General features: G+C 44.3%; 1 protein-coding gene across 6 annotated transcripts in view; it reads right to left on the bottom strand.

The window, feature by feature from the left end:
* Positions 1 to 19,116, bottom strand: part of CEPT1 (choline/ethanolamine phosphotransferase 1) — a 31,531-nt gene continuing 12,415 nt past the window's right edge. For 4 of the 6 annotated variants that reach the window (XM_082296184.1, XM_082296185.1, XM_082296186.1 and 1 more), the window contains 5 exons: positions 16,095 to 16,251; positions 4,765 to 4,896; positions 3,977 to 4,135; positions 2,663 to 2,788; positions 1 to 909 (listed from right to left, as the gene is read on the bottom strand). In XM_082296184.1, the coding sequence (XP_082152310.1) occupies positions 790 to 909; positions 2,663 to 2,788; positions 3,977 to 4,135; positions 4,765 to 4,896; positions 16,095 to 16,251 (694 nt within the window). In that variant the 3' untranslated portion in view covers positions 1 to 789. Of the gene's footprint in view, positions 910 to 2,662; positions 2,789 to 3,976; positions 4,136 to 4,764; positions 4,897 to 9,592; positions 9,678 to 16,094; positions 16,252 to 19,116 lie in introns of all 6 variants that reach the window. The other 2 variants (XM_082296188.1, XM_082296187.1) reach the window with 2 other exon arrangements.

Below are 19,116 nucleotides of genomic sequence, written 5' to 3'. Positions count from 1 at the left end.
TTGCTCTCAGAATTCTTATTTATTAAGAGCAGAAAGGAAATTTTGCTTAAGTTTTATACATAAAAAAGTAAACAGTAAATTTTTTTTCTTATAGTCTTTTCCACTGAAGAAAATTGAGAAATAAGTTGTCTTTTTAGATAATGTTTATTTAAAAAAATAAAATTAATTGACAAAGATACCACACTATTTTGCATGCCGGGCACCCCTTGGCTCGCAGGACCCTGTTCAGCACGAAACCGCTTTGTCAGCAATGCACGAGCAAAATCCACCCCAGCCTGGCTCCCACCTGGCAGCTGCTGCAGCCACACAACTTAGTGAGATATCTCTGGGTTTTACCAGCTCAGGTCTTTAGTAAATAAATTCCAAGTGGACACTAAACAAGTATATCACTAAGAGATGATGAAATATTAAAATTAAAAGCAAATCAGATTGCAGCTGTAATTATACTACATTAGAAACTTCAGTTGGTGGGGATCCATTCACCATATAGAGATTAATTTGTAATCAAGGTAATTACAAAGACAGAGCATTACTCCCTGCATGCTTTCCCGGGCTTGGAACCAACAGAGTTGACTACGTGGAGAGTTGACTAGGGTGTACTTGAAATTCACTCTCTCAGGCAGGAGACTAGTTAGGAGTGTTACTGATAACAAAGAAGAAAAGTTATACAACATTGATTATTATAAATTACTTTGTTCTTATCTGCTTTTTGCCTTAGTCTCCTACAAGTCTTCATCCATTCCGTGGAAACCCAACTCGTCCTCCCTTCCCCTGCGGCAGCGGCCGTCCCTAGTGGTGGTTTGAGTGCGAGGGGCAGCCCTTGATGCGGAACACGTGGATGTGCAGGTGGGCAGCGATCTGGTTGCACACACTGACACAGTATCGGAGCAGGTCGAACAGGGACAGGATCTGCACAGGGGAAAATCATCCACAGTTACACCCACATGTTCCTCGAGGGCCACACACGGGTGTAAGAGCCCACACTCCACAGCACTGTGGTCCACTGAGCTAAATCTCCAACCCCAGGAATAACCGTGGCTTGGGATGGAAGAGACTTTAGAGCCCATCCAGCTCCACCCCCGCCATGGGCAGAGACACCTTCCACTAGCCCAGGTTGCTCCAAGCCCTGTCCAGCCCGGCCTTGGACACTGCCAGGGATGGGGCATCCCCCCTAAAGAGTTTCGGGGAATGCTGGGCTTCTTTCCAGCCCAAGACAAGACAGACTCTTAATTCTACAATCAGAGAGTGGAGAAGAGTTACAGCAGCCACACAGATACCGTGAAATGCCCCATTAACTCTGAACCGGTGATAGCCACACACACAACGACTTCTCACATCACATCACATCACATCAACAAAATTTTACTAAAAGGTTAACACTGGTTTTGTACATTAAACTCGAGCATTTGATCAGCCCAGATGAGCTGAATTTAAGATCTTTTTCCCGATGGGTGCTGGAGTCAGGATGGACATTCCAGAGCTTAAGGCACAGCCAGAGCACCCCTGCACTGCCCATCACAGACCCCTGCTAACGAGGCAGCAACACTCATCTGCAAAATATTCTAATCTAAGCTTTGAATATGTGCTACAGTGCTTTAAAATTTTAAACTATCACAGAGTCATCAAGGTTGGAAGAGACCATAAAGATCATCAAGTCCCACCATCACCCCAGAGCCACCATAATCACCCTTAACCCATGTCCCCGGGTGCCACATCCAGACACCTCTTGAATACTTCCAGGGATGGTGACTCCATCACTGCCCAGGGCAACTTATTCCCATGCCTGATTAACTCCTTCAGCAAATTTTTTTTCAAATATCCACCCTGCCCCTCCCCTGGCCCAGCCTGAGGCCGTTCCCTCTCCTCCTGTCCCTGTTCCCTGGCAGCAGAGCCCAACCCCCCCGGCTGCCCCCTCCTGTCAGGGACTTGTGCAGAGCCACAAGGTCCCCCCTGAGCCTCCTTTGCTCCAGCCTGAGCCCCTTTCCAGCTCCCTCAGCTGCTCCTGGGGCTCCAGACCCTTCCCCAGCTCCGTTCCCTGCCCTGGACACGCTCCAGCCCCTCAATGTCTCTTGTCAGGAGGGGCCCAGAACTGATCCCAGGACTGGAGGTGCCCCAGCAGTGCCAGCACAGGGCACCACACTGGGCCTCTGGACACACCATGCCTCTGACAGCCCAGGGGCCATTGGCCTCTTGCCCACCTGGGCACACCTGGGCACATGTCCAGCCACTGTCACCAGCACTCCCAGATCCCTTCCCAGCTTTCCAGCCACTCCTGCCCCACCTTGGAGCATTCCATGGGGCTGCTGTGACCCAAGGACAGGACCTGGCACTTGGCCTGGTTGACCCTCCCACTGCTGGCCTTGGCTACAGATCCAGCCTGTCCAGACCCCTCCAGCAGATGCACATCCCACCCAGCCTGGTGTCCTCTGCAAACTGACCGGGAGGGCCTCGATCCCCTCACCCAGAACCCCCCTAAAGACGGTGCCCAGGACTGTCCCAACCCCAAGCCAGGGACACTGTGACCCTGCTCAGCTCTGCACCAGCTTCAAATCCACCCTGTGATGTTCCTTCTCAGTCCCATCCCCGCCAGGGGACTCAGCTGGGCACAGCCAACACAATGAATTAGTGGCAGAGCTAATGAATAAAATGAGCCTGGACTCACCAGGGCAATCCAGAGGACAATATATTCATCAATAAAGCTGTTAAAATACTGGTCAAGGAACAGCAGTGCTGGGCCTATGAATGCTGTGTCATACAGATACATCTCACTCTTGGTCATATGGGCAACCTGCAGTAAAAAAAAGAGAAGTTTAAGAAATAAACATGTGCCAGCCAAGGCAGAGTGATTTCAGAATATACAAAGCCAAAACCATACAGTTAAAGCCACTTTACTGCAAAATATCAAATACTCAAGTGGCAGCAGCAATATTGTTTGAACCACAGAGCTCCACAGCTACAGAGATGCAGGGTTTGCAGAGAATGTAGCACAGGAAAAAAAACTAACATGTTTTCCAGCCCACCTGCTCCTCCTGCCACAAACCAAACAGTGAAATTGAAGCAGACTGGTAAATTTTAAAGCTGAGCCTGGAAACAAAATCTCACAGCTGCTGGAGCTTCAAAAGTCAGGGACACTTGGTGTTCCTCTCACTCCACCTCTTTTTCTCCCATTCCACAAGGATCACCACCTCTGTCTGGTTACAATTTCATGAACATTTCTGGTGTTCAAGTGTGACCTTCCCACCTCCCTACAGGCACAGAACCCACCCCACACTCCCCATCCTCACTGCCCAGCACGGCTGGGATGGGACTGAGCACCAAAGTAGGTCTGGTAAGAAAGAAACTTTTCTTCCACTGTGAGCTTAAACTCTTCCTCCACTGTGAATTTGAACTCTTCCATTGTGAGATAAGTCCAGCACTGACCCAGCTCACAGCAGCCCAACAGAGCCCTGCAGAACTGGGATGGTATTTCAGGCAGGAGCTGTTTAACCCTCATTCATTGACACCTCTGCCCTTGTACAAACCTGTTAATGATTTTAACCCCTATTTCCCTCCAATTCTTTAAGTTAAACCCTCAGCAAGTGTTCCAAACCTCAGCAGCTCCATCACCTCCTCTCCTTCTGACAAACCCTCCTCCTCTTTGCATCTGAAGGGGATTCCAGCCACCTCTGTTCCAGCCCAGCTCTTCACACATGTGCACAATACACTGCAAAAGTGTGAATTAACAGCTGGGGAAGGCAGAGAAACAGCTCTGAGCTGTCCTGGTGCTGCCTGTGCAAGCACAGCATCAACTCCAGGTTCCCACTGCCCTTTCAAACAGAAAAAGGCTCTGCTGCACCTCCAGGCTACTTAAAGCAAAGCACGAGTATCTCTTCAGCACACAAACAAGTGCAAGTTACTCAGTGGAACACACAGAGAGCTCCATCATCTACAAAAAGTTCTCCTGCAACAAGACTCAGGAAGGCTCTGGCACACTCACCACCAGTTTATTTGTGATCTTAGCAGACACGAAGCCAAAAGTCAGAATGTAGAGGCAGGGGTGCCTCTCAAAGAGCTGCACAGCAGATTTCTTGTAGATCATTGCAGCCAAGGCGATCACTGAGCCAATATGGAGAAAAGGTGAGAGGACACTCGTTCCCTACGGCGAGATGAAAGCACGAGGTTAATAAAATGTGCACATTGCAAAGAAACCTCCAAGGGCCCTGCACGTGGTGTGCAATGAGGAGGTAAAAATAAAGTCACATTAGAAACTTCTTTCTGAATGCTGGTAAAAGGAACAAAAAGTGGTGAAACTTGAGCAAGCAGCAGCTGAGAATGTGGTGGAAAATTTCTGGTGCTGGGGAAAAAAATCAGATTTGCAACAGAAGGTGCTTGTGCAGACACCTCCACTTGTTCTTTTACACTGGTTATATGAATAATAGATCTTTTATAAGGATCAAACCCAGAATCTTCTTGAAAATTTTCCTTCTGAATGGATTTTTGCACAGGATTTTTCTATGAACTCTTCAGAGAGGAGTGTATTTGTATAACCTGGGTCTCATTAATTCAAAAACAAATATCAAAGTACAATGAGTACTTTTATTCAAAAATTTTAAAACTCTGACTCCTAAATCTACTATTCTTACACACACAATATTAACTTGTTTTTCCCATGCCAGCAAGGAGTTGAAGGGAAAATATTTCCCAAGGAGGAGGGTTTATGTTAAATACAAACTGTGGCTGAAGAGCCTCCGTGCTGGGGAGGAACTGGCAGCCCAAGGTACTCACTGCTATAGTGGATCCATTTTTGCCAACTCCACCCGTGAAGATCACACCAAAGTAGTTTGTACAGGAGAATATGGTTCCTGCCACAGTACAGAGAGCTGGGAATATTTTCACCTGAATATTCAGTATTGGAATCTTAATGGAAGAGAGACAAGAAGTTAAAATATGCACAAACTCAAATTTGGGTTAATATTTCAGGTGCACTCAAACACTCCACTTTCCAACACAACTTTTGCTCTTCTTTCTCTGCTATACAGAGATTGACATTCCTACAGAGAAAAATGCATTTTCCAAAAATCCTTCCATGAAGCTTCCCAGAAAGCCAGATTTATGTTCAGTTACCAGAGAAGAGACACCAAAAGCAGAGAAATGGACAGAAACCAAGAACTTGCCCTAAATCATCCCAGGGAAGAGAATCATCACCTTTCCTGAAGCTGCAGTCAAGATCAAACCGGGCAGAGCAAGAGCCACTTGGGATGGTCAGATAAACCCCTTCAGGGACTGGATCTGATCTTCTGGGCAAGGTAAGGCAAGCAAAGAGATCAGACAAGCCAGATCCGAGTCAGTGACCCAGGAAGGATGAGGTTGCTAAAGAGGGGGAGAACGAGCACAGGCAGTTTCAAAAGTTTCCTTTGTCTTTTAACGGTCATGTTTCAAGCAGAACAGGAAAAACTAGAAATGAAGAAGAAAATAGTCCAAACTAAACCACAGGAAATATGTTATGGATGCAAGGGTTTAGAGATAACTACCCAAAACTTCCCAACTGTATCTATTCAACTGCTAAAAGCTCTTCATTTGGGAGCTGAAGTCATGGCACTCAACTGAATAAACACTCAGCTCCCCAGTGAGTCCAGCCAGGAACAGAACTTCAAAGAAGGTCAAGCTGCTTCTATTTTTCTTTAATTACACTCTCAGAGTAGCATTCAGAAGATAAATCATGGGATACTATGAGTGGAAGGGACCCATCAGGAGCATCCAGTCCAACCCCTGTTCCTACACAGACACCCCAACAATCCCACCCTGTGCCTGAGAGCGTTGTCCAAATGCTCCCAGAGCTTGAAGATCATTCTTGAAGATCCTAAGTTTTCCATTCCACTCAACAAGTGAATCTCTTGATCTTTCCAGGGCAGAGGAGCTTTAATCCTCCATGCCTTGTTCAGCCCACTCCCCAAACCCTGCCCAGTTTCATGACACTCAAATATATTTCACCCTTGCTAAGGCAAAAAAAAAAAAAAAAAAAAAAAAAAAAAAAAAAAAAAAAAGGCCTTTTCTGCAAGACTGTAGAGAAAGAATAAAGATAAGTAAAGAGAAGGCTTGAATTGCCAGCCTGGAGCAGTACTTGCAATCATTCATTAATGTCAGGAGGCTCAGCACTCATGTACCTGTGCTGGCCTCTGCCCCAGAACTGATACTTTGGTATTTAAAGAAGGGGGTGAACTGGCTTTTACAAGCAAAAGGAAACAGTAGCAAACTGCATACAGGAGTCCAAAGACATTAAGGCTGACATTTCCCCAAGACAAGAGGAGTTGGCTGTGAAAAACACCCCGTGAACTCCCAACTACCACTAGAACACTGGAGAAGGATGCTCAGGGAAGGAGAGGAGAAGGCCACACTGCTTTAACACCCAGTTTGGCCTCCTTTTGGCCTACACAAGCAGCTGCATCAGTGCAAAACATGTCTGCAGAAAATACTAATGAGAAACAGCCACATACAGAAATTTGGCAGAGGAAAGCCAGAGGGGTGGATTAAAAAGTCAGCACCTGCTGAATTTCTCCGTGTACAAAATGGGAGCAGCAAGGCCAAAAGTGGGAAGCAGCAAAATCAAGGAAATAGCAGATTATTTTTATTTTTTCCCTCTGACTAGAGGGAGAGAGGGAAACATTCCTACAAAGTGGCATTGCAGCCCCTGAATTTTAACTCAGAGGACACTGGAAGACAGCCACAAGGCTTCCTTGTCTGGTATTCCATTTATCACTACAGTCCCTGCAATTATTCTGCCCTTCCTGGTGATTCCAGGGGCTTCATCCGAAGCCACGTGCAGGCAGAACTGCCCAAAACCATGTCAGCAATGCAGGGAAGTATCACCAGTCACAGCTTTTGCAGGCAAATCATGTTCTCTGTTAAACCCTCTGAGATTGATTACAAAGGGAAGTGCCCAGAGAGCTGCTGAATCCAGGTAAATCCTGGGAAAGCAGCATTACAGGCTGGACAGGGCTTGGAGCAACCTGGGCTAGTGGAAGGTGTCTCTGCCCATGGCAGGGGGTGGAACTGAATGAGCTTTAAGGTCCACTCCAAACCAAACCATTCCATGATTCCAGATTCTGTTTGGGAAGAGCCCAGGCATGGCAAGAACCAAGGGCAGCAGGAACAGACGGAGTCGGCAGCGGTGGCCAGAGCCGGCATCAAAGCAAGTCTGGAATATTTTGCCAGAAAATTACTGCCAGGATTCCAGAGTACATTCCATCAGAGTTTTGTGCAGCACGAATTGGGATTTAAAAAGCAAAATTATGAGGAAATAGGCCAGAGCAGGGCCCAGCTAAGGGCTCGTGGAAGCAGCGGGGAGGAGCATGTAAGGAGACACGGAGCCGCTTCCTCCGGAAACTGCTCCTGCCACCAACCCCACAGTCCCAGCTGGGCAACTCAGCCCCTGGAGTCCTTCTCACAGGGCTGGATCCCAGCTGGAGTTTGGAGCTGTCCAGATATCCTGCAGTCACATCTGCCCAAGGAACAACTTCCAGAGGGCCAAACTCCAGCTTCACGTTCCCAAAGCGTTTGTGCCTTTTCATATTCCAGACCCTGTGGGAGAAAACTTCAGCAATCGCAGCACTTTTCTGCCTTCAAGCAGGAAAATCAACTCCAAATAATCAATGTATTAAACGAGTTACCCTAAGCTTCCTTGCTTTACTTGCATGTCCCAAGTGATTCCAGCTGGGATACTCAGCATCCCACAGGCATCACCCAGCTCCAGGAGCCCGGGGAGCAGCATTTAACAGGCTTTGAAGAGAATTTACACTGCCAGAAAGGAGGGAGCCAGGACAGGCACACATAGTTTCATGGAATAAAGGAAAGGTAATGAAAGCAACAATTGCCAAAATCCACAACTCTGCATTTTGCCTGTTCAGAGTGTTTTGCTTTTCCCATGAAAAGTGGAATGTTTGAGTACACAACCACATTTACTCCGTATTTCCCCTAGACAGAAGCAAATAAAAAATACCAAGCCACCAATTTTGCAGTTACATCAAGTATTAAAGGATTAGAGAGGGCTGGGTGAGATGGGGTTGTGTGATTTATTTTGCTCTGCAAGCAGTAAATAACATTTATCTCTAAGTGAACACAAAAATCTCACTCATTGAATTAAACAGGATTGTCATGGGAGACCTGATTAAGATTGTTCTCTGGAGAAATGCTCCATTAAACCAACCAAAATAGTTTAGTATTTTTGGGAGCTGCCTTAGGCAAATGCTGCTGCAAGCCAGAACTTCTAATAGATGTCAAGATTCTGCTGAAAAGCATTATTGAAAAGGCTGTTATGGAGTTATTTAAGCTATTTAATAACAAGAGACCAATTTCTAAGCTCACATAAACACCACTGAATTGTGCCAGAGGTTGCTGTGGCAGCATTTTTCCCCCTTTACTATTTATTTTTAAAGGAAACTGAGAACATGAATTGAGAAATTCTTTTTGTAACACCGAATATTAAATTATAGCTGCATGGGAATGTTTGCCACACCGGTATTTTTTGAAAACTTAGCACCAATAAAGTGATGTGCAGCCTCATTTTTATTTTCTAATCAGTCCTACCCACCCTCATTCCCTTTAGATGGTATTTACTTTGCAGTTTATATAATTAATTAAGGTCTTTGGGTTTTTAAGCCTGAAAGCACAAGCAGCAAAATCAGGATGGCCACAATTAGCTCATTTGGGATCCTCTCCACATACTGTGGGTTCATTGCTCCCATTACATAGAGCAGATTAAAAATTCATCCATTTGGGGTGAAGCTTTTCAGGGACTTTTGACCATCTCCTGGTGTTATTGAAATCAAAATTTCTTTCTCCTTAAGAACTGCATTTATCAAATACAGAGAGAAGATCAATAGCCAGGAAGAAAAAATCAATGCTTTGGATTTTATTTCCAGTAAATTTATATATTTTGAATTTATGTATGCACATACATGCTTTTCTGTGCACAATGGCATTTTGATAGCTCAATGTGGCTTCAGTAATACTCACTATTGTATTATTATTATTATTATCATCATTACCAAACTGTTAGCTGCCATGGCCTGGTGAGCCTATATTATCTATAGGTATACACACAGATACATATAAAACATCTGCAGCCAGGCTGTGCCAGTAGCTCATTTAATCAGGATCACCTTAGTTTCAAAGGAAAAACCTGACAATCGAGGGTTTTCCCCTTACACAAATCAAGAGTTATCAGCCACATTCAGGCCAAATTGTTTACTGATGGTTCCCAACTGCTCTCTAAGAGCTTCCCCCCAAATCCTCATCCCAGTTTAATATTCCTCCACTGTTTGTTGCATGGAATTCATTCAGGTGTTGGCCAGGATTTCACCAAGGTTTAAGTTCATACAATGTTTGATAGCTTTCCACCTGCGTGCAAAAGGTATAAAATAACCTTGTTTTAATGACTTTGGTACAGCCAGAATCCACAGTTCACTCTGTGTAATCTGGACTCAAAAATCTGTTTCCATTTATGAGGAAAAGTGAAACCTTCCTGCAGAAGTGAAACTGTTCCCAGATGTGCAAGAGTCCTTCAGTGACCACAGGATTATTACAAAGCATAAAGTAAGAACATGAGCAAAATTACCAGAGATTGCCAAAAAGGTGGTCCTCCAATCACTGCCAGTAAATGCAGGATTATTATGAAGATTTGTACTTCAGTCACATCAATTCTGATTAGGTACAAAAAGCCAAAAAAAAAGCAAAATTATTCAAAGCAATTTCAAGTCAGTTATTCGCAAGCTCAGTGGCGCAGCTCTGTCATGCACAACCCCAAAAGGCTGAGGAAAAACTCACAAATAATTTAAAAGGCAAAAATGTATTTAGCTTTATTGTTGAAATTCAGAGTGATGTTGTGCTATACTTCTGTTTTACTTCACTGCAATAACAGAAATCCATTTTATCAACAGGAAACATTGGAACTCTTCACTGCCCAGTGGCAGCTGCAGAAATAAATATTCAGTTTTAACCTTGTCCACCAAAAAAAAAAAGAATTTAGTACAGAGCATAAAATTCTAAAAAGATATTTTAAATCCCTATTATAGTCCCTACCCCATTTTAATATGAATATTCTCTGAACAGCATCAAGCTTTGAAAAGAAACAAATCCCTAAAGGGTTGATGGAAATGGTGCAGTGGCAGCAAGAAGAGAAACCACTTCTGGTTCCAGCAGAGCCAGGGTGAGCTGCAGGAAAGAATGGGAGAAAACAGGGAATTTATGGCTTTGTTTTAAAGAGCATGTAAAAGTCTTGGAGGTAGAAAGAGGGAAAAACTGTGTAAAATGAATGCCAGAAATAGGAGTGTATAAAAATACAAGTGAAATGAAGAGGATGGACTTGCTGGTGTGATAGATATATGGGGTATATATACACTATATATGTTATAAATAGACATACACATTTTATATCTCTCTATCTATGCATATAGATGTATGTTATATATAACATATATATTATAGCCATATAATAGTATCTTGCCCTGAAGTGCTGCATCAAAAATAATCCTTCAAGTCAGTTTGAAACATTTCTGGCTTATGGTTATTTCCAATCAGACACTTCTTCCTGGAAGACTCCGAATCACTTCCTGCACACACAGTGCTGTGCTGTGACAAAACCCTGCTGATATCACCTGCACTGGGAAGGAGCATTATGGGGTGGGCTTTCTTCTGTCTGCCTTCAATGAGCTACAGGACCATGGAATTGATTTTAGTATCAGCTCAGTGTTTCTCCATAGTCTTTGTTCCAGTTTGGGAGTGGATCCTCTCATTTGAGGATCTCCAGTCTGGCCAAAATATCTTTGTTTCAGCAGCAGAGCCATATGCACAAGGGTTAATTCCAAGGCTGCACCTAAATCCCATGGAGGGCATCCCCCCTGGCAGGGGGTGGACGGAGATGAGTTTTAATCCCAACTCAACCCATTCCACAATTCTTTGCTTTGTCATTTTTCTTTTCACTACACAAACCTGCAGATGGGACACCCAGGAAATAACCTTCGGGCTCCTCCTCTATTCAATTTGCTCCATAACAATCCTGCAAGGCAATCACAACTGGCTGGGGGAAAAACTAACTTCCACTGAGGGAAGAATGTTCTGAAAGATCTCTGTTTTCAGTCCTGATACAAAGAAATGCAGTCATTGAGGTACCTTGCTAGAAAAAAAATCAAAATGCTCAGCAGAGATGCACAAACCAACTGATTTAATGCAAATTGCTTCCTCCCAGCCCTTGGAGTCAGGATGGAAATGTGTTCTCAGTGTGTCCAGCCAAGGAAGGGCTGGAGCAGCCCCATTCCAGGAGCACAGGAACATGTTTTAGCCCATTTCACTACTTCTGTCAATCACCTAAAGAACAGAAAGAAACTGAGAAAGTTCACAGAAACAGTGACTAATAACTCATGGAGGTGAGTCCCATTTACAGCTTCCCTTGGGCAGGAAACCAGGTTTCTTTTGGCAGCAGGAATCTTATGCACAATAAAGTAATGTCATGTATGGAAACCCAAGTGATTCTGCCAGAGAAACCTTTGCACAAGGCTGAGAGCCCAACAAATACATGGGGAGCAGTGCCTGGACTGAGGTTAGGGAGACAGTTTTATCTTTACACAGCCATGGCACAACCTTTACTCCCCTGCCCAGGGCTCTGCCCTTCCAACTCAAACAGAAACAGCATCAGGCAGCCAATGATATTTGTCAAAAACTCCTCCCTGACTCACAGTATGAATCTCCTGTTGCAGAACAAATATGAGTCTTAATATTCTGTATTTTTAATACCAAATGGCTCCTTAAAACAGAAGACAAAAGCATTAAGACCTACTGAGGAGAAACTAAGCACCAAACTATCACCTAAGGAAAGCATAAATTCTTAATCTCATGGAGGAAAAAGGCCTGGGAACATCCCATGCCCATTAAAACCGCGGTCAGATGACTCAAAATGATAGGCCTGATATCACAAAAGCACATGCCTGATGTTGGAATTATTCAATGAATTTTTTTACTAGATGTCAAGTGGCCTCTAGACAGAAATCTAAGAATCCAGGAATCCACAGACCAAAGGTGGACCACAGAAGGGAACAACATCTGGAAGCAGAAGCTAGAGAAGGGAACACACTGCTCCTCTCTGGGTTTAACTCGAATTCAAGGGAACTGCAACCACAGCATGAACCAGACACATCTATGGTGCTGCTACATGCAGCAGTCATCCCAGCTTTCTTAAAATCCGACCACTTTCTTCCCCCAAAACCACCCTCGCAGCCCCACTTTCTCTCCTTGGCCAGCACCATCTCCTGGTCAGGACCATCAGTGGGCTCAGGAGAGTGGCTTGGCTAAAACAATCTGACCAAAAAAAGAACTTCCTGTCCCAATTCCCAGCACATCAGCTTCCCTGGTGGCTTTTTTTGTGACCTCAGCAATGCTGTGAGGCCTGAGGAGAGGCCAGGGAAGGTCTGCCCAGCCCCTGGAAGCCACAGAACCCAACACTGAGCCAGTGGGACTGGGCAGCTCCAGAGTGGGGAGGAATAAACGGGAATGACAGTCAAGTGGATTGCTACCAGCCTTCATAAAAGTCCTAAACAGCCCCTGGAATGAAAAACAGGTGGAAGAATGCCATTATAAACCAAAGCAACAATGGTTTTGTCAAGAGAGACATGAGCAAAGGAATATCTGCCCTGCCTGGAAAGCGTTAACACGTCAGGTGATGCAGAAGACATTCTTACACCTTAATGATTAACTTGGATTTATGCACTGTGCCAGGTAAAATGAGCTAGCCATCAAAAAAATCCATAAAGTGCCTGGGCCACCACATTGTTTTTAAACTCTGGTAGAGCTGGGAAGTACCTAATAAAATGGGAAGGCAAAAGCAGGGCTGCAGGAAAGCCCTTGCTCAGGTTGAATGGAGACTGACCAATGCCTTTCTTTTTGAGGGGAAATACATCCAGCCTGCTTTAGTGGATGGGGAATTTATTTGCAAAGCAGAGTGATAATGCTCCTGCTTCAATATGACATCATTACTACTGTACTTTATTCTACACCAAGTTCCATTGCATATTCAAGTGACTCTTCCATGGTAAAGATTAGAGAAAACACAATTTTGGAGTAATGGATCATTTATCAAATTATAGTAGAAAAATAAGGGGAAAAAAAGTAGAAAATAGGGAAAGGCCTTTGTTCCTGCAGACTGCCTCATTTAATTACTATAATTACATTTAATTACACACAAGCAGGTACAACACACAGAGCTGTAAGAAAGGAAAACCATTTCAAAGCAAGAAGGGAATCAGCCAGTTCAAAGATTCTATTTTCAACTTGTGTTTGTATTTATTTACTCATTTAAATACTACAGTGGAAATCCTAAGAAAAAACAAATGGGAAGAGCAAGCAGCATGAATTCTGCAAGCAGCTCTTAAAGCCTCTGAACTGGGATATTTTTATTAAGTGGGTTATTTTCAGGCATCACTGGAGCCACACTTCCCCCAACCTGACAGCTTTGCTGCCTGATGTTTCCTGACAACTGAGTCATGTCAGCACTGCCCAGACACTGACATTGTGCACATTGTGTGGAGGATCACTAAGCCCCATGAAGTGAAGAAAATGAAACAAACCCTTTCCCCAAGACATTCCCACACTACAATAGATGGACGGAAAGTTATTGTACGAGTTCAGTGGACACAAAGAATCAAGTTCCAAAAATCTCTTCCTCAAATAAACCAGGGCCTTTTTCATCTTCTACAAAATAAACAGAAGACCCTGAACTGAGGTTTAAGATCACCAGGAACATCCAGGCGAAGAACAAGAACAAAGAGCTGATGCTGACAACAGAGCAAAGAACCCAGACTCATTATTTAACAAACTAAAAGGCCCAGACACAACATCCAATGGCAAGGCTGGGGAGAACGCTGAAAATAATGCTGAGAAATACTGATTCTGCAGCAAAGTGATGTTAGGGAAGAATAATAACCAGCAGTGCTGTAGAAGGCAGGGATAGGGCCAGGCAATGTCAGCACTGCACTGGGGGTGAACCACAGGCTGAAAACCAGAATATCTGAGGATTTAATTCAAATAAAGTCAGGGAAGCATAAAAAGTGTGAATTTTTAAATGCACATTTCAACCTCTCACTGTCTGCCTAAATTCACAAGACAGGAGAACTCCTGCAGAGCTTCCAGGGGCAGCTGCAATTCCTGTGGTGACACTGCCATGGATTCTCCTGCACACACTGGAGTGCTTTCCTCTATTGACCCTCCTTTCCCTGCTGTGACAAACTGAAATGCAGATTATTTGCCAGTCTACAAACCTGTACAGTCTTCCCACATAAGAGAAGATCCAGAGAACCCCAGCCTGGTTTGAGTTAGAAAGCTCATCCTGCTCCACCCCCTGCCGTGGGCAGGGACACCTTCCACTGGCCCAGGGACACCTTCCACTGGCCCAGGTTGCTCCAGCCTGGTGCTTGGAGCACCCTCGAATGGTGGAAGATGTCCCTACCATGTAACAGGATGAGCTTTAAGGTTCCTCTAAACCAAAGCATCCTGGGATTCTATGAAAATGCCCTGCCTGGCCCATCACCTCATCCCCCCCTCCCCACCTGGCTATAAAACCAGTGTCACCAGTATCTCCTAGGATGGCCAAGGCCTCCTGTCCCAGGGGGTACTGCAGATGGACATCTCCAGCAGCCCCAGGTCCTCTGCACCTGCCCTTCCTCCCTCCCCTCCCATGGCAAATTGTCCTCATCCAGTTCAAACAACTTCCTTTTATCATCCATCTGAGTTATTTCCACCCCCCAGGGAATGATTTCAGAGCTCCGAGTGTTTCAGAACGACGTGATTTGATAATTCTTTCCGCCCGAAGCGACTCCTCGGTCAGTTGAGATGTTGATATCACAGGCTAAAATCTTGATTTATGGTCTTCCTTCCTTTGGATTACTGCTTGCTAAATTACCATTTCCTGACTCTATTTCCAGCCTTTCACAGATTATGAACAAAGTATTTTAAAAATTATGTCACTGATGCCACCTGACTCCCTTCAGAGCCACCCAGCTGCCAGGGTCAGCTGGAGACACATCGGGATTTACCAGATTGCTGTGGTGCTGCATCTAAAGCAGAGCTGGTAATTCATCTTCCTAAGTAACCTCCTGAAAGCAGAGATTTTGCTGAACTACTACGTGAAAAAACAGAAGAACTATTAGAAAATAATTAGCATCAACACGAGTTTAACAATGGGTATGTAAACCAACCACCAAAAAAAATAACCTCACTTTTATTTAACATCTGATGCAGCTCTAAGAAAGAGATCAAAAAGCTATTCTTATATCCTCAAATATTTCAGGAAAAAGTCCAGGCTAAAAATTCATCAATAATAATCATAATCTATGAGATATTTCAAGGAATCTAACTCATTCACTTTTAATGCTAACACTTTAATGGGAGGGGACCTCAGCCACATATGTGTTAGGAAAAAAAAAAAAAAAAAAAAACAAAAAGAGGCAAAATAAGGAAGAGAACTCCTTTTTAAGGCCAGCAAACTAGAGAGGAGAAGGATTTATTTAGCACAGACATAAGGAAAAGCATTTTGAAAATAAAGACAAGCAGGAAAGGAAGTTACTCCTTCATGAAGCTACAAGCGGCAGAGCTTAAACCAGACATTTTTAACCACTAACTGGTGACTTTTGAAGTTATTACACAAAACACAGCTCCCTGAAAGAGCCAAGAAATTCTCTTTTTTTGGTGGAAAGGTACTGAAATCGCAGCAACAAAAGAAGCTTCTTCAAAAAGTAGTTCCAACAACATTATCCTACACCCACACTTAGAGCTGCTTCTACAGCCCTGCTTGGCTTTTTGGTGAAGCCAAAGCTGTGATAAAAAAAAAAGTTTAAAATCAAACTTTTGTTGAACAGGCAGGCTTTGCTTTGGTTTCAAGCAAACTGTGATGCTTTCAAAAAAATTTGTTTCCAGTTCAATCAAATTTTTCCGACTTGCTCAAATATTTTTCCTCCTTGTGTTAAACACGAAAGCAGCGGTGCAATCCCCTGGAGAAGGTGCTTTTCACAGAGCAGTGCATGACAAAGGTGCTGCCCTGCTCAGTCCATGCTGCTGCCAGGTTAAGGCTTTACCGTGTAGTTCCAGAGCCAGGGCCCCAGCGTTCCCGTGAGGAGCTGGATTATTACAGTGCAGAGCACGGACTCTGTCACATCAAATCTACGTGCGAGGGAGAGAAACGGTTCAGAACATTGTCCTGAGCACTCCTCGGAAGGGGAGCCATTAAAACATCTTCAGTCAGCGTCGGGATGATTCAAAGGGCAGGTCAGGGAAGGGATTAACAACCACAAAACCCAGGAGTATTAATGAATTAACAAAACCATTCCAGCCCACATAGTATTTTACACATTTAAATCTTCATTTAGAACTTCTGCAATTTACAGTTTTACCGTATCAGTCCAACACGGGAGGAAAAACTGTCATTTGGTGTGTGCATGAGGGAATAAATAAAATTCCTTGCTCTGAGTCACGGTGAATAAAATCCATAACCAAGCACAATCCAGGATTCTCATCTCCTGACCTCACGTTCATGTCTCCAAATGACACTGAATATATGAATTCTTTAGCTGAAGATGCTCCTGCATGTTTCAGTGGAGCACAAGTGCAGATTGTATTTCAGTTTGACACCTCTGAGGGAAAGGAAGAAGTTCTAACTTCCTTCCTTTGCAGCTCCATGGCAAATAATGCTCCAAGAAGTGAGCTCTGGACCCCTGCTCAGGGGTAATCACACTCCATTCTGTATATATTTATTTTTCACCCCTGACAGAAAGGGATGAAAAAATATGCTGGAGTCAACAGAGCCATAGAAACCACCCTTTCTCCCAATACACAGCCATAAATCTGCACTTTACCCTAACAAAAGGATTTTAAAATGGGATGAAATTAAAAAAAAAAAAAAAATCAAACCATCTAGATTAAAAAGAAAATAATTCAGCAGCAGCAGGTTCAGCCAGAACACAGCTCCTGTTTACTGCTGTGCTTATCAGAGTATGCTGGAACAGACACCACCATGCCAAGGGATATAAAACGGGCACCACAGAAAGATCGTTGTGGCCCCACTGCCAGGGCTCAGGTGCAGTGATGATGTGCAGACCCCAGGCCTGAGGAGAGGGGCCACAGAAGTTCAGCCTGATAAGCATTTCCAGTTTAATTACCACAGCACATAGCACAGTAAATAGCTGGGAGAGGCAATAGTTGGGATTTTACGGAATACAGGAAGAGAAAGCCCCATGGCCGAACCCCACAGCTACTTTGGTGCTTTACGACAGCTGCAGTTTCTATTCCTTTTTTCCTATGTTATTTTAGGTGATATTTGTAATTCAGACATGGATCCATTTTCTAATCATCATCTGGGAAGTTTAAGAAGGGGCATCGACCTCAACATGTGCTTCACTCCCCAGAGATGCTGGCACTGACAATCCCTGTGCCTGCTCTGCTGGGAGCCCTGTCAGGCTGCTGAGTCTGGAGCCAATTAGCACACAGGGGATTAGTGCTGCATCCAGAACGTTCCCTTGTCAGTGCTAACTTATTGAGTGTATTCCATGGGAAATCCTTAAAAGGCCCTGTTTGACTGAACAAGTCATTAGACAATTCAAGAGCCACCAGTGGCTCAGGGCTCAGAGACAGCTGCAGTCAGTCCCTTCCTTGTGCTAACAGGGAACCCAAACTGAATTCAAATTGAGAGACTTCCTGAGAAAATGATCCAACGACAACAGGAAACAGACACTTACACTGGAGATGGCCCTGAAATCAAGTCAATCACTAGCAATACAGCTGATCTAATACAGCTTTTTAAGGCTGTGTGAAACTACGGGGGAGGTTCGTGCCCCATCCTGCCCCTCCTCTCCAGCACACAGAACTTCATGAAAAAGTCCCAAATCGCAGCAGACAAGAAAAACACTCCTGCCTCAACAGAAGTTACAGGGCTGGAAAACTCACAGGGATCCATCTACCAGTTAATGCTCTGGTCTGGAAAATGATGATTCTTCCATCTGTCTTGTCCATATCTACTGAGCGTGCAAGTGGGATTACTAAGGTTGGGCAATGAACTGGGAATCTGAGCAGGAGATAAAGGGCTGTTTTCTTAATGGAACCATAGCAGCAAGAAAGAATGTTCAACATCAGAACACGAGAGAAAGAAAGGCTGAGAGTCCCATGCTAGAAGTGCAAATGTTTAGTTATAAAGTTATTAGAGCTTTATCCTAACTCATTCCAAACCAGCAGTTTCACTTGGATGCAATGAAATACAACAGCATGAATAAAGCAAACTGTACAGAAAAAATGAGAACATGAATTAGAATTATTTCCAGCACCAGGAAATTCATGTTGAGGGAAAAATAATATTAAAAATGAGCCCCTTTCCTTGTTATAACACCTCCAATATGTAAATTTTTCCTTCTGCAGCTCACAGAGGTAAATAGAAGTTGCACAGGTCAGGCAATAGCCATGTGCTTGTTATGCTGTAGTTCATTATGTCACAGAGCAGTGAGGACTCCAAGGATTTATCAGAACAATCAGGAGCAGCATCTCCACACGTGACCAATGGAATCGTGGCTGAAAACGCTGTTAAGGGACTTGTGGGAGGAAGAGGAGGAGGAAGTGGAAACCGCCCCACACCTCTTCCAGGAGCCCTCGGCAGCTGCACAGGTTTCTGTGATGCTGCCAGTGTGACTGAGAGAGCAGGAGCTGCAGGTCAGCAGCACCAAACTTCACACCCACCACAAAGACACTTCAACACGTGCTGCTTGCAAGCACAGAGAACCCAACACCCCCTGACATCAACAGAGGCTCTCCTTAGCCTCAGACTCTCCTCTGCAAATAACCTGGGTGTAAAAGTTCTCCAAGAAAACTTTTGGAAAAACTCCTAAGATGGAAAGCTTTAAGCTCTGCAATCATGGGGATTATTGTCTTATCTCAGAGTGGAGATCCTGAGGCTGTTCCCAGGAGCAAGAACTCAATGTGCTAAACTCTGACTTGGAAGGTTTCCATCCCTGTATTTCAGAATTTGGTGTGCGTTGTCTATCCAAGACAAAACACCAACTCCTCCTCTGCCAAGGCTGAAGAGGAAGGTTGGCTTAGCTGCTTTCTGAAATCCAG

Source organism: Coloeus monedula, assembly GCF_965178545.1.
Source record: "Coloeus monedula genome assembly, chromosome: 23".
Taxonomy (NCBI): domain Eukaryota; kingdom Metazoa; phylum Chordata; class Aves; order Passeriformes; family Corvidae; genus Coloeus; species Coloeus monedula.
The sequence above is the reverse complement of the archived record's forward strand: the minus strand, read 5'-3'. Positions and strand labels throughout refer to the sequence as shown.